General features: G+C 47.3%; 1 protein-coding gene across 2 annotated transcripts in view; it reads left to right on the top strand.

The window, feature by feature from the left end:
• Positions 1-15,301, top strand: part of LOC125288745 (CLIP-associating protein 1-B-like) — a 68,191-nt gene that overhangs the window by 20,806 nt on the left and 32,084 nt on the right. For both annotated transcript variants that reach the window (XM_048235348.1, XM_048235349.1), the window contains exon 8: positions 12,986-13,120. In XM_048235348.1, the coding sequence (XP_048091305.1) occupies positions 12,986-13,120 (135 nt within the window). The remainder of the gene's footprint in view (positions 1-12,985; positions 13,121-15,301) is intronic.

A 15,301-nucleotide genomic window follows, 5' to 3' on the forward strand; every position in this document is an offset into this window, starting at 1 on the left:
GTTCAGCTTTAATCCCATTTTGAGTTGAAATTAAAGTACTGAGTCCGTTTTCTGGGTAGGTTGATCAGATGGTGAGGTAATAAAGGAGATGAGGTGGAGCTGTATGGTTGGAGTTCTAGACTCTAGATTTATTAGGATTAGGACTAAGTTATAGGAACTGTAGGTCTAAGAAGGCCGTGTGACTACAGCTGATCCTGTAGAAACCGCCCCTCTTTACTCACATGCCGTGGGTGTGTATGGGGGTGTGTGTGTGTGTGTGGGGGGCTGTGGTGTGTGTTTTATGTAGGAATGCTGTGCATGCTGCTCTTCAGCTTTGTGTCTGTTTTGATGCTTTCAGTCTCTCCCCTTTTCAATCTCAGACTCGGTGTGAGCGCTTCGTCATTTAAAGGGTCCCATCAGTCCCGACTGGGTGCTGTTTTAGCGGCTCTTTACTCACTGTGTGTGTGTGTGTGTGTCATTTAAAGCGTCCCATCAGTCCTGACTGGGTGCTGTTTTAGAAGCTCTTTACGTTCCTCTCTGACGGCTGCAGTTCCTGTGGGACCATTCCTCAGTCTCTGTTTAACTGATCAGAGTGCAGGAGTTCCCACGTGTGTGTGTGTGTGTGTGTGTGTGTGTGTGTGCGCGCGCACGCACATAAAACACACTCTGAGCTGTTATCGACAGGGGTGTGGTGGGGCAGTCCACACACACACTAACGGCTGTATTGAACCAGTCCGACTGGTGATTAATATGGGAACTAGGTCTCCTTTCCTTTTAGCCTATCTGTAGCTCTCTTTGTATGTCACCTTTCTCTCTCTCTCTCTCTCTCTCTCTCTCTCCCTCCTCTCTCTCTCTCTCTCTCCCCCTCCCTCCCTTATCTCTCTTCTCTCTCGACGTCCCCAGAGAGGACGCAGAAAGCTCTGTTTATCTCAGTCATGTGGTTGTCCTGGTCATGGTGGACTCCGTGGCAGGGAAAGAAACTGAGTGCTTTAATCCACTTAGAGCAACTTTTTGCCCTTTTGCCCCTTTTGCCCTCTGCTGTTCTCCTGCCTTAGTCCCAATGGCGCCACCACTTTTCTATCAATCAACAGTGTGTCTTTTTAGATCCTGTTTTTTCATTTGTTTGGATTATTTATGAGACTGATGGTGACTTTAAAGGTGAACTTTAAATGTGATTGATATCAATCTGCCTGTGTGTGTGTGTGTGCCTCTCAGAAAAGACTGATTATCCCCTTCACTTCTCCCTTCTCCATCTCTCACTCTAACTCTCTTCTCTCTCTCTCCATCTCTCTCTCTCTCTTCTCTCTCCCTCCATCTCTCCCTTCACTCTTCTCTCTCCCCTGCCCCCTCTGTCTTCTCGTTATCCCTCCTCTCTCTGGACAAAAAAGTTGGAGTTCGATAATCTCTTGCTGTCAGTAGTGTTTTTTTTTTTTTTTACCACTCTTTCGAAGGGATAACAAGACAGAAAGGCAATAACACTGACCCCCCACACACACACACACACACACACACACACACACACACACACACACACACACACACACACACACACACACACACAGACTTCAAAGATGCTACTTTAGGCCCCCAACAGCACCTGAATACCAAACACCCAGAAAAGTGGAAACTCCCTCTCCATCCTGGAGCCCCAACTGGGATGAGAGAGAGAGAGAGAGAGAGAGAGAGAGAGAGAGAGAGGGAGAGAGAGAGAGAGATATATATATATATATATATATATATATATATATATATATATATATATATATATATATATATATATATATATATATATATATATATACATATATATATATATATATATATATATATATATATATATATATATATATATATATATATATATATATATATATATATATATATATATATATATATATATATATATATATATATATAGAGAGAGAGAGAGAAGAGAGAGAGAGAGAGAGAGAGAGAGAGGGGGAAAAGGAGAAGGAGAGAGCCCAATCGCTGCAAATGAAAAAGACTGATTCCGAGGAGGAGAGCAGACCAGTAGAGACTTTTATTTTGGAGAGCGGTGGTGTCAGGTTGGTCCGTGTGCGGTCACAAGACCCGCCGAAGAGGAGGAGGGAAACGAGAGAGAGAGAAGTGTGAAGAGGGGGAGAGAGAAAGACTTGAGCGACTTCTCTTCTCTTCTGTCTCTACTGCAAGCCTGACGCCATGACAACAGGGGAAGGTATGAGTGAGGAGCACATTTTGACATGTATGACGTGTGGTTTCACAAATGCCATGTAACTAGCACACCTGTCCATGCTTTTGGGTTTTTTAGGAAAGCTAAAGTGTTCAGGACAAGAATGACCTACGGTTGAAACCTGAAAGCGACTGTGACCAACTGAAGTGTTGCAGACTGTCTGAAATCTGTTTTATTGGCTATTTTTGCAAGCCCCATCCAGACCTCCCCTGTGTGCGTGCGTGTGTGTGTCTGTCGAACAGGTGTCCCATTTATAGACGGGCGAGGGGCATCTCAATGTCAGGTGTAGAGGGGGCTTTTTAATAGGCTGGTGTGTGTGTATGCTGATGTATTTCGGTTCTCTGTGTTGCGGTGCGTTTCTTGTGTAAGAGGATGTTTTCTATGCCTGGCTCCTCGTGATTGTCCAGCTCTGGGCAGCCTCTGCCCTGTGCACGGCACAGGAATGCAGCTCGGACGAAAACCCCACTGGGGTCTGAACTGGACTTGAGTTCAGCTCCAAGTTTATTTCTGTGTTTCTGTATTTATATTTTGCAGCAATTTCACACTCTAAAAGGGCACAGTTTGTGCTTGCATGCAAAGATGCCTTCACAGTTTCTGCTGCGGCTTTGTGTTGGACCACTTGTGCTGATGTAATCCTTTTGGCCACAAACTGTCCCAGTGAGAAATAATGAAGTTATTGTAATTCCCTGCTGTTATGTAACAGGTCCCATAGCTACTGATGTTTGTTTGTTTATGTAAGACACATCAAATCTCCTCTTAAATAATGTTTAAGTGGGCCTGAGCACGTAGTTGGTGCTTGTGGAGGATTTAGCACCCAGGAGAGCTATGTTGTGGTCACAGGTGCTGTGTTGACCCATGTGTGTTCCTGTGTGCTTATCGTTGTGAAACTGTTCTCATAACGTGTGTGTTGTCCCATTTCATGCTGCCTGTTCTGTTGCTTTGTAGAACGTTCTGTGTTGGAACACGTTGGAATATTGTTGTGGGGGTAGCGTGTGATTGTGCTTCCATGGCGATGCCATGCCACGGATTGTGCCCGTGTTAAAGCGAGGGTGGCATGGGGGGGAGTGTGGTTTGCAGGTGGCACTCGTCCCCAGCACTGAGCCCCTGGCTTCCTCCCCAGCACCGCCTGAGAAGGTCACAGCGTTCCATGCCAACTGGGGTGTGGGGGTCACTGAATGCGGTCTTTGTTGTGCCCCCCCACTCACCCACCCATTTCCCTACAATGCCCACTGCGGCGTCTGAATAGACCCCTCCTCTCCTCTCCTCTCCTCTCCTCTCCTCTCTCTTTCGCTCCACTCTGCTCCTCTGTTCGCCTCTCGCCCATGTGAGGTGCCCGCTGTCCAGCTCAGAGCCAGCAGGAGGACGTTGGCATTGAGGGGGAAAGGTGGCCTCATGCGCCATGCCACGGCCAGCCTCTGATTTCACCGGGCACTCTTGCCCAGTCTGATGCCATGGAAGCTGACCTTTAAAAAAGTTGAAATGTCCCAACTGAGAGAGAAAGGGGGAGAGGGAGAGCTGTTGGGAAGAGAGGAAATGAAATAGAAGGACAGAATGGGTAGACACTTTTAAAATCCCTTTAAGATGCCCTGTAGGTTTACAACACACACACACACACACACACACACACACACACAGATGATGATGGATTTCCCCCAGCAGGGTGGCTCTATACAGACAGGTGGATCGGCAGGTGTCCTCTCCTGTGCCCAGTACATGGGCACCGTGGCAATGCCAGGCTCCGTGGAGGCCCTCCTGCTGGATTAATTAAGGTGCCAGCCTGAGTGGAAGTGGGTATGGGTCTGTTCTCACTGTGTATTCAGCCCATACGCACACACACACACACACACACACACACACAGACACACACACACACAGACACAGACACACACACACACATAGACATACACTAACTTAAATAGGCGTTTTCAGCTTTTATTGTCTCAGTGTTCTCTCTCCACTGCTCTTTTAAGTGCATTGTTGTGCATTGTGTGGATGTGAATACTTGTTTGCACGCACTCTGAATGTGAGCACTTGTCAACCCAGTTTCCCTGCCTGCCTGCAGGGACCCGAGTGTCATTCTCACCAGGCAAACCAAACTGTTTCTTCTGGGTTCCATTTTTCCTGCACCTCCGTGCTGAGATGGAGAACTAGAACCAGAACTAGAACCAGAACCGCCCAATGCTCCTAGTTTCCAGCGTCCTCGGGCCAAGGAATCCACATAACACGCAATGTGAATGATCAGAGTAAGATGTTGGTTAGTGAGGTGATTGTGAGGCGTTTGTTCCCCCGTGGCGTGTAGCCCTGTAGCGGTCCGTTTGAGGACAGCCCAGTGGCGCCGTGGTGCAACCAGAGCCCGGCTTGAGGCTCCACGGGTCGGGCTCGGCGCTGAAAGGAGATCTCCGCCGACGCCTCTCTGTCCGGGTCGGGTTTCAGGTTCCCAGATCCGTCTCAGGGGGAGCTGGCGCCGCCCCTGCTGCAGTGCACACACACACACACACACACACACACACACACACACACACTCACACTCGTGATTCACCTCAGAAATGTAAACACGACACTTCAGGTCAAATGAACCATAAAATGTAAGCTTTTACTGTAGAACTGTAAACTTGAGATTTCAGATTTAAGATCAAACATGCCATAGATGCTCCAGATTTGACTCCATAAATGTAAAGACCGGAGAGACTTCATATCAGTATAGCACATGCTAGTGTTTGTTTTTCTGTGTCGTGTTTTATGGCTAAGGAGCCTGTGTGGGGAGGTCTTCTTTATTGCTCGCAGGAGACGGTCAGTCCGCGAAGCCCAGTGTTCAAGCTGGGAGGGGACTGTTTATATCCCCTAGGTCCCCATAGGTGTCTTGGGGATTGCCTGTCCAAAAGGGGGAAGGAAGATGAATGGCATGTTGGGAGCTTCAGGGCCCTTGTGAATTATAGGTGAACAGCAAGGACACAAACACTCTGTCTTTTTTGTCTCGCTCTCTTTCTCTCTCTCTCACACACACACACACACAAACACACACACACACACACACACACACACACACACACACACAGATGATGATGGATTTCCCCAGCAGGGTGGCTCTATACAGACAGGTGGTCGGCAGGTGTCTCTCTGTGCCCAGTACATGGGCACCCGTGGCAATGCCAGGCTCGTGGGAGGCCCTCCTGCTGGATTAATTAAGGTGCCAGCCTGAGTGGAAGTGGGTATGGGTCTGTTCTCACTGTGTATTCAGCCCATACGCACACACACACACACACACACACACACAGACACACACACACACAGACACAGACACACACACACACATAGACATACACTAACTTAAATAGGCGTTTTCAGCTTTTATTGTCTCAGTGTTCTCTCTCCACTGCTCTTTTAAGTGCATTGTTGTGCATTGTGTGGATGTGAATACTTGTTTGCACGCACTCTGAATGTGAGCACTTGTCAACCCAGTTTCCCTGCCTGCCTGCAGGGACCCGAGTGTCATTCTCACCAGGCAAACCAAACTGTTTCTTCTGGGTTCCATTTTTCCTGCACCTCCGTGCTGAGATGGAGAACTAGAACCAGAACTAGAACCAGAACCGGCCCAATGCTCTAGTTTCCGCGTCTCGGGGCCGCGAGAACGACGACGCAATGTGAATGATCAGAGTAAGATGTTGGTTAGTGAGGTGATTGTGAGGCGTTTGTTCCCCCGTGGTGTAGCCCTGTAGCGGTCCGTTTGAGGACAGCCCAGTGGCGCCGTGTGGCCTGGTACAACCAGAGCCCGGCCCAGGCTCCGCGGGTCGGGCTTCGCGCTGAAAGGAGATCTCCGCCGGCCGCCTCTCTGTCGGGTGGGTTTCAGGTTCCCAGATCCGTCTCAGGGGGAGCTGGCGCCGCCCCTGCTGCAGTGCACACACACACACATACACACACACACACACACACACACACACACTCACACTCGTGATTCACCTCAGAAATGTAAACACGACACTTCAGGTCAAATGAACCATAAAATGTAAGCTTTTACTGTAGAACTGTAAACTTGAGATTTCAGATTTAAGATCAAACATGCCATAGATGCTCCAGATTTGACTCCATAAATGTAAAGACCGGAGAGACTTCATATCAGTATAGCACATGCTAGTGTTTGTTTTCTGTGCGTGGTTTATGGCTAAGGAGCCTGTGTGGGGGAGGTCTTCTTTATTGCTGCGCAGGAGACGGTCAGTCACGAAGCCCAGTGTTCAAGCTGGGAGGGGACTGTTTATATCCCTTTAGGTCCCCATAGGTGTCTTGGGGATTGCCTGTCCAAAAAGGGGTGGGAAGATGAATGGCATGTTGGGAGCTTCAGGGCCCTTGTGAATTATAGGTGAACAGCAAGGACACAAACACTCTGTCTTTTTGTCTCGCTCTCTTTCTCTCTCTCTCTCACACACACACACACACACACACAAACACACACACACACCAACACACACACACACACACACACACACACACACACACACACACACACACACACATTGTTGCTGTGTCACAGCAGGTCAGGAGTGAGTGATGAGACTGTTATAGAGAAGTCTCAGGGAGGACTGCTGTCGATGCTGTTTTAATCTAATTAAAAACTGCAGTTTGAGAAATTTAAGCTGAGAACTCTTTTAGCTTGGTGAAGGATATGCCAATTTTACATGATTATCTTTCATCTATCTCATCAGTTTTGCCTTGGTGTTAGTTGGATGAGATGCACACTACTAGTAAAGACGTTTGCATGTCTGTATACTAAAGGCCCGCGCGTCAAATGCTGTGGAATTCATCAATATTACACAGTGCACACATTTAACAAAACATTTACATACTGTTTTCTTTTTGTCAAACTCTTTTGAAATATAAGAAACTGAATCGGCATATTGCGTGTGTGTTTCGCTGTGAAAATGATCTACTGTGTCAGAAGAACCTTTGGCCAGCGGTCCAGTTCTTCGTCATGATGGCACTGCACAGATGAAACAAGACCCAAACACTGGTGTGTGTGTGTCTGTTGGGTGAACCTCTTTTGGTGTGTGTGTTGTGAACCTTAGGGAGCTGAGGAATGCTGTTTATGCTATTAAAGCTGGGCCCAGGGGTGTTTCTCTCTCACACACACACACACACACATAACGCCCTGGCTAAGACATGCACATACTTATGTATAGTACACATGCAAGGCCATAGACTGTCTTACACACACACACACACACACACACACTCTCACTCACACTAATATGCTGGTACTCTTGAGCCCATACATCTTACATAGATGGAGCTCAGTCCCAACATATGGTACCTCAGTGCCTACCTCTGATGGCAGTCTGCACAATCTGTGCCCTCTCTGCAATGACGACAACTTCCTCTCATCTTACTGCCTCACCCACATGTCCTATTTCACTGTGTTCAGTCCAGTTGAGCTGCGCTGGATTTAGTTTGTGCTTGTTGTGTGCGTAAGTGGGGGTCAGCAGAGCTCTCAGCAGAGCACTCAGCGTTTCTGCCCCCTTTTGTTCCTTCCTGGAAGTCTTTTCAGGCAAACCTGCCCATGCTGTTTAGGACTAGAAGTCTAAGCCCTGCGTTATTTAATACGGTGTACTTTTTCTCTATTTATCTGCATTTGAAATGGAAAAACAGAGCAAGCAGACACCCCCAGCTGTGTGTGTGTGTGTGTGTGTGTGTGTGTGTGTGTGTGTGTGTGTGTAACCTGTGTTTTAGGTCTGCAGAGATTTCTTGTTCATCTGCTTTTGTTGCTGCTGTCTGAGGGAGGTCCTGGTCTAAGACCAGACGTTTCAGCCCAGTGTTTCAGAATGTATTTTCCGTCCTCATATCTTGTCTTGTGCTTCTATGTAATGGTTGTGTGTATGTGACTGAGCAAGATTTTTTTACCCATACTCCTTCACACTCAACAGCACAGTATTAGAGAGGGAACTATTAACGATCTGCATTTCCAGACTTCATAGGCGCTTTCTTTTGTCCAGCATGGAGGGGAAGGCCCCTGAGTTTTCCACCAATTTCCAGCATTAGCGTCTGAGGGATCAGTTGTCTACTTAGATTAGAAAGCCAAAGCTGTCTGAGCAAAGCCAGGTAGGCAAGGCTGGGATTGAACTGGAGTGTTTATTTAGAGCTTAGAGTTGATACGTTTTGTATTTGATAAGATTCAGTGTTAAATTGATATTGTATTAATGTGTAGTGACCAGTTGTATATTTGTTCATTGATAAGGAGCATTGATAAGCAGTTATCACGGCTCTTTGTCAACTAACAAGTGATGCGGTTGAGAATCATGTAGCTGAGTTTGTGTAACTGTTACCTAGTGTGTATGTGTGTGTGTGTGTGTGTGTGTCTCTCTGTCTGTGTGTGTGTGTGTGTGTGTGTGTGTACCAGCCAGAAGAACTGAAAGAAGGATGCCATGTTTACAGAATCGCAATACGGGTTTTTTATTTTAAATGAAGCTAAATATGCAAAATATGTTGTCCTGCATTGTCATTCTTTACGTATTGATCTCTGAGAGAGACTGAAATCCCTCTGACATCACTGTAACCTTTAGCTGTAGCCATGCACTGCTGAATCATGTTTTGGCTCTGCCTTTGTTTGGGTTGGCAGCGCACACTGCCCTCTAGTGGTCAACCAGCACATTGAACTCGTTTCCTCACATATCAATGTGAGGATGTAATTAAATCTGCAAATGTGAAGACCTACTTAGGCTGTTAGTCGGACTACAGATATAACTAACACAATGCACATTGCACAGATGTGTTTTGAACATTGGCTTGTGCTTTAAGTCATTAAGGGTTTATTTACTCTGATACTCTTCCCAATACTTGATATGTAGTGTGTGTGTAGTCACACAGCAGCCAGGCACAGAGAGCACACATCTGATCTCCAGGATGACAATGCACATGTGCAGTAATAGTGGGAGGTTATATATAGTTATATATGGAGTTATATAGTGACTGCAGTCCCTAATGCCAACCTGGAGCATGAAACACCAACCCCCCACACTGTCCTTCATGATGGCTTTCATTCATCCTTACCTCTCTGTCTCTCTCACTCCCTCTCTCTTTGTCTCTCTCTCTCTCTCTCACACACACACACACACACACGCACACACACATGCACACACACACACACACACACATACACACACACACACACGCTCGCTTGCTCGCGCCGCCCTCCCTAGACGATACTGTCTGACGCTTCTCACACGGCAGACAAAATAAATCAGCTTTTCCTTCCGCGCTGTTTACTCTGCCTCTTAACCCAGTTTTCTCCTGTGTGTGTGTGTGTGTGTGCCTGCGTGCGTGTGCGTGTGCGTGCATGACTGGGTGTGTGCGTGCATGCATGCATATGCCCGCACCTATTTCTGCTTATATTATACTTTGAGAGCTTCTCTGCTGTTACCAAAATAAACAAAAGTTCTAAAATACTTTCCACATACACACACACACACACATACACTCTCCTCTGTCTGTCTTTCTATGGCATGTCACAGGTGATATCTCTCAACAGTGACTGGAGGACAAAAACACAGAGCTCTAGTGCTCTAGTGTGTGTGCGTGTGTGTGTATATGTGTGTGTGTGTGTGTGTGTGTGAGTTGTTGCACTCCAATCCACAAGGACATCTTGAAAAACACTGATGCATTGACGGTGTTAGAGCGGGCGTGTGGCTGACAGAGGGGGGTCTCTCTCTCTCTCTCTCTCTCTCTCTTTTTCTTTCTTTCTTTCTTTCTATCCCTCTCTCATCCATCTATATCTCTCTCTCCCCCTATCATCCAACTCCCTCTCTGTCCCTCCCTTTCTCTCTCACAGACACATTCATTCTCTCCATCCTTCTCTTCTCCATGTCCCTTTCACACACACACACACACTCTCTCTCTCTGTCCTTTGCTCTCTCTCTGTCTCTCTCCTCTATGTCCCTTTCTTCCCCTCCTCTTTAGCCTCTGTCTGTCCCTCTTTCTCTCCTCTATCCCTCTCTCTTTCTCTCTTCTATCCCTCTCTCTTTCTCTCTTCTACCTCTCTCTTTCTCTCCTCTATCCCTCTCTCTTTCTCTCCTCTATCCCTCTCTCTTTTTCTCTTCTACCTCTCTCTTCCTTTCCCCCTTCCTCCCTGTCCCCCTCCCCCGCTGGATGCAACATGAGGCGGAGCTCGGGGACTGACAACTCAGCATACAATTCGGAAGGGGGAGGGTAACACACACACACACACACACACACACACACACACACACACACACACACACACACATATTGAGAAAGGGAGTGGAGAAAAATCCTGTTCAGTGTGGACCTCCATTTGATAAGCTCCCTGCTACATGATCTGCAACACGCGCACGCACACACACAATCACACACACACACAGAGTCACACACACACACACAGGGTCACACACACACACACACACATACATACATACATGTGCACACACGACATGCGCAGACTCAGGGTAGGCAGGGAGGGGCAAGACTGCGTGGTAGAGAGGAGAGAGACTGAGGGAGAGAGAGAGAGAGACAGAGAGGGAGGGAGGGAGAGATAGAGAGAGAGACAGATCGGGAAAGAGAGAGACGCGTGTGTAAGCTGAACGAGGGATGAGGAGGCCGGTGAGGAGAGCGTGAAGGTATGCTGAGGAAGCTGGTGTGCAGGAAAATCTGTGCCTGTAAGCAACCCTCTCTTTTTCTCCTCTCTTCGCTCATTCTCCCTCTCTCTCTCTGTTCTTCTCTCTGTCTCTGTAACTCTACTGGTCCAGCTGCTTATTCTTGTCTCTCTTCTCTCTGTGTCTGCCTCTGTTATCTGGCTCAAGGACAGGAGCTTCTCTGAGCTGTGGATGGAGAGAGTGATTATGTGTGTGTGTGTGTGTGTGTGCGCGAGAGAGAGAGAGAGTGGGAGTGTGTGTGTGTGTGTGTGTGTGTGATGGCTGGCTGGATGGGTGGATGTTGGCATTGGGGTGCTCGGAGGAAGAAAGAGAGAGAGGTGGAGAGAGAGAGGTGGAGAGAAGTAGAAAAGGAGCGCTGCTGTGTTGTTGTTAATAAGAGAGTCATGGCCACACGCAGTAGACGCAGGGAACCGCATCGACTCGTGTAGAAGCAACAGGGTGACATCATAGAACAGGTGTCTGTGTGTGTGTGTGTCTGTGTGTGTGTCTGTGTGTGTGTGTCTGTGTTTGTGTGTCTGTGTGTGTCTCGGTGTGTTAGGCTTGTCTAGAGGCTCCCTGTTGCTACCCAATCTAACATGTGGTGCTGCTACTGTGCTAGCATGGGAGCTAACAGAAGTGAGCTAACACTAGTGCAGACGGCAAGGCAGCATGTCACTACCTCCTCTCTCTCTGTTACACCTATCTTATCGCATCAGCTCTGGGTGCTCTATGTAGAAATTACTGTGTGTTTACTGTGTGTGTGTGTGTGTGTGTGTGTGTGTGTGTGTGTGTGTGTGTGTGTGTGTGTATGTGTGTTTGGGCGTGTTAATGATGTGTGAGGTAGGAATTGTTAGAGTGGACGTTAGAATGATGAATGTGCTTGGTGTGTGAGCAGAATGGTTATGCGTGTGTCAAGTATGTGAATAATTCATGCGGATTGATCTGGTCGGTGTGTGTGTGTGTGTGTGTGTGTGTGTGTGTGTGTGTGTGTGTGTTGGGGCTGACACTTTTCTTCCTCACAATAGAAAAGGTAAATTCGCTCTTTCTCTTTCTCTCACTCATGCGCACACACACACACACACACAGTGAATTGGCCATGTCATCCACAGTGAGGTCTTAGGCTCCTTCGGAAACACTACAGTGTCCTTCAGAACTGGAGCCAGTCCTCCACTCATAACAGGAGTGTGTGTGTGTCGATGTGTGTGTCCATATTCAGGGCTGCCCTTCTGCCGTGATTAGCTCTCTGTGTGTGTATGTGTCTCTCTGTTTGTGTGTGTGTGTGTGTATGTGTGTTTGTTGGGTGTGTATGTGTGTGTGTCCTGACCAGTAGTCCTGCCCTCAGGGCCCTGGCTTGGCTCTGCATCCATCTAATCTATTTGATACCCATCCAGTGATCAAAATGTACGCCTGCACATACACTGCAATCATAAAAAGTGCTGTGTGTGTGTTTGTTTGTTTGTGTGTGTGGGTGTGTGTGTGGGTGGGTGTGTGTGTTTGGCCGAACTACACTGTCTGTGTGGGAGAAGTACACTGTTATTCTGTGTGTGTGAGTGCTTGCATGTTTATTTATCAGCAGATGTACGTGTGTGTGTGTGCGTGTGTGCGTGCGTGTGTGCGTGCGTGTGTGTGCGCGCGTGTGTGCGCGCCTGTGTGTGTCTGTGTTGTCCTCCGTGTGAATGCAGACCAGAAGGCAGGACTCCCTCGTTAATTCACGGGCTCTTAATTACCATGTGAGCTGAGGCTGCAGATTCTGTGGCCTGACCCAATTGCTCCTGCTGCTGCTGCTGCTTCTCTTTGTTATAGTTATGGGCGTTCTGCCTGTGCTCAGATAGGACAGTGGACAGTGACCGGAAGAGAGTAGGAGAGAGAGATGAGGTGGGATCAGGAAATGACCGCGGGTCAGACTCAAATCTGAAAGTGGTACGGATACTGTAGCCACTTTTCCACAGCTTCCTCTCCGTTGCTTGTCCTCTCAGTTAACATGGGATGTGATTATGATACTCTTCTGTGTGTGTGTGTGTGTGTGTGTGTGTGTGTGTGTGTATATATTTACATAGATGGATATGTATTAGTGTGAGTCTTTGTTACATAGGGCATCTGCTAAGGAGGCTCCACTAACTGTGTGTGCTTGTTTGGTTTGCAGATAAGAACATCGACGATGACGACTCTGTGGACGGGGGCCGTTCCTCGTCCTCTAAGGGGGCGTCGTCTGTGCGACGGCCAGGAAACACCGGCTCCATGCGCCGGCCTAGCTCCGCCTCCAGCTCCAAATCCACAGGTGAGACACAGAGGTGTGTGTGTGTGTGTGTGTGTGTGTGAAGCCAAATGATGATAATTCCATATGAAATACTATGAGATCTCATGGTATTCAGCAGTTTAAATGTAATATATCTGTGTAGCACTTTCTTGTTTGTTTTGTCCATATTCAGTAGTTTAATTCATGCATTTGTTACACGTGTGTGTGTGTGTGTGGTGATCTTGTATTGGGTTGTCTTGACTCTTGTCTTCGTGTTGCCCCGTAGTTGTCCATGTTGCTCATTTCCCTTCGATTCAGTCGTCATTACTCTGTGCTGTCCTGCCTCATTCTCTTAAATCCTCCTGTCCTTCTCTAACTCACTGTGTGTTCCCTGTAGACATGCACTTCCCCCCATCTCTCATCTCTTAAAGATCGGTCTGTTCAGTCATTCATCATCCGTGTGTTTCCCATAGACATCCCCATCCCCATCCCCCTTTGTCTGTTTACTCACTGACCAGTGACTGTATATAGAGATGGACATCTTCGTCTGAGCCTCTATGTCCACCTCTCTATACCTAGTCACTGTCTCCAACTCGCTGTGTAAAGATTCCTCATCACTCATCCTCTGTCTCTGTTCTCTCTCTCTCTCTCTCTCTCTCTCTCTCTCTCTCTCTCTCTCATTTCTTGTTTTCATCCATCAGTGGTTCAATGGAGAAGCCATTGATAAATTTGCACAGGGTTTCCCATCTATATCATTGAGCTGTATCTGCATACGGTTGCTTTGAAGGAAAGCCTGGTGCTGTATATATGAAAGTCCTAATGCCCCAGTGCAGTGATGGGGATACTGTGCTGTAGGAGATGCTGCCCTTCCGATGAGATGTTAAGCCGAGGTCTTATTCGTAGGGGTTAAAGAGTGGTGGGTTCCCCAGTGTCCTGGCTAAATTGCCTACCTGGCTCATTCAGTCTGGTCCCCTTATCATGACCGAGTGTAATTGGCACATTCATTCATCCCCTCACAGGCAGGCTGCTCCAGACATGTAACTGAAACGTTCTGAGTGCGGAGTATATGCTGTACCCATTAGCTTCACCACAATCAATGGTATATCAACCAATCAGTGATGGGAGTCTTCTAGAACTATTTTTATGCTCCGCAAATGGAACACTCCTTGTTACGTGCCTGTGTGTCACTATCCACCTCAAGCTAGTGTGTGTGTTTGTGTGTGTGTGTGGTGAGCATTGACAAGCAATGTTTTGTTGTGTTGCATCTGTTCCTGTGACATCATGTCGCATAGTAATCATCATTGTCAAACATCATCATTTACAATATATGCTGCCATGTTGTCAATGCTAGCAGCCGCAGTGATCCTACCCCCGTGTGTGTGTGTGTGTGTGTGTGTCTATCCTAATAAAGTGCATTTTAGCTGTTTCTTTTTGCTCTGGGTGGTTGTATTTTGATCGCTGTAATGGAGACCTTAGACCTCGGAACCTCCACGAGAGTGTGAGGTTGTGCAAGGTCATTAAAGGGCATCGGAGAGTGCTTCCCCTCTGCTGAGGCCAGGGCACAGTGCTGAGGTTGGGGCTACTTGGGTGTGTGTTACACAAAGACAAAAGAGTCGGAGGTCGATTATCTCTTGCTGTCAGTAGCCTTTTTTCCCCTAGCACTCTTTCAGAGGGATAACAAGGCAGAAATGCAAAACCACTGCACAGACACACATACACACACATACACACTCACACACACACACACACACACACACACACACACTGAACTACACTACACTCCCTCACACACACGTGCACACATTCCATAGAAATACTGACACACACACACACATACACTCCATCTGCACTCCATAGGAACACACATATTGGCCAAGCCATGAAAAATAGATGAGGAGAACCCATGGCCATGGAGTGTGAGGGCAAGAGATAACAGACAAGTCTTGGCAGACAGCATCACCACACCACACACACACACACATACGCACGCACACACACATACACACAGACATAGACACACACACACCCCAGATTGTTTTTTTTTTAATGATACCTTGCAGATTCAAAAGCAACTGTTACAAGTTCTGCTTTCTCCCAACTTAAATAACTCTTCTAAATAAAAATACCACAGTCTTGAATTTCATACACAAAGTGTAGACGACCTGTCTACTTCGGTCAGTTCTCCTCTGTGTCTTATAGTCGTGCTACACCTACAAATCATTT

The sequence above is a fragment of the Alosa alosa genome, chromosome 23, assembly GCF_017589495.1.
Source record: "Alosa alosa isolate M-15738 ecotype Scorff River chromosome 23, AALO_Geno_1.1, whole genome shotgun sequence".
NCBI lineage: Eukaryota > Metazoa > Chordata > Actinopteri > Clupeiformes > Clupeidae > Alosa > Alosa alosa.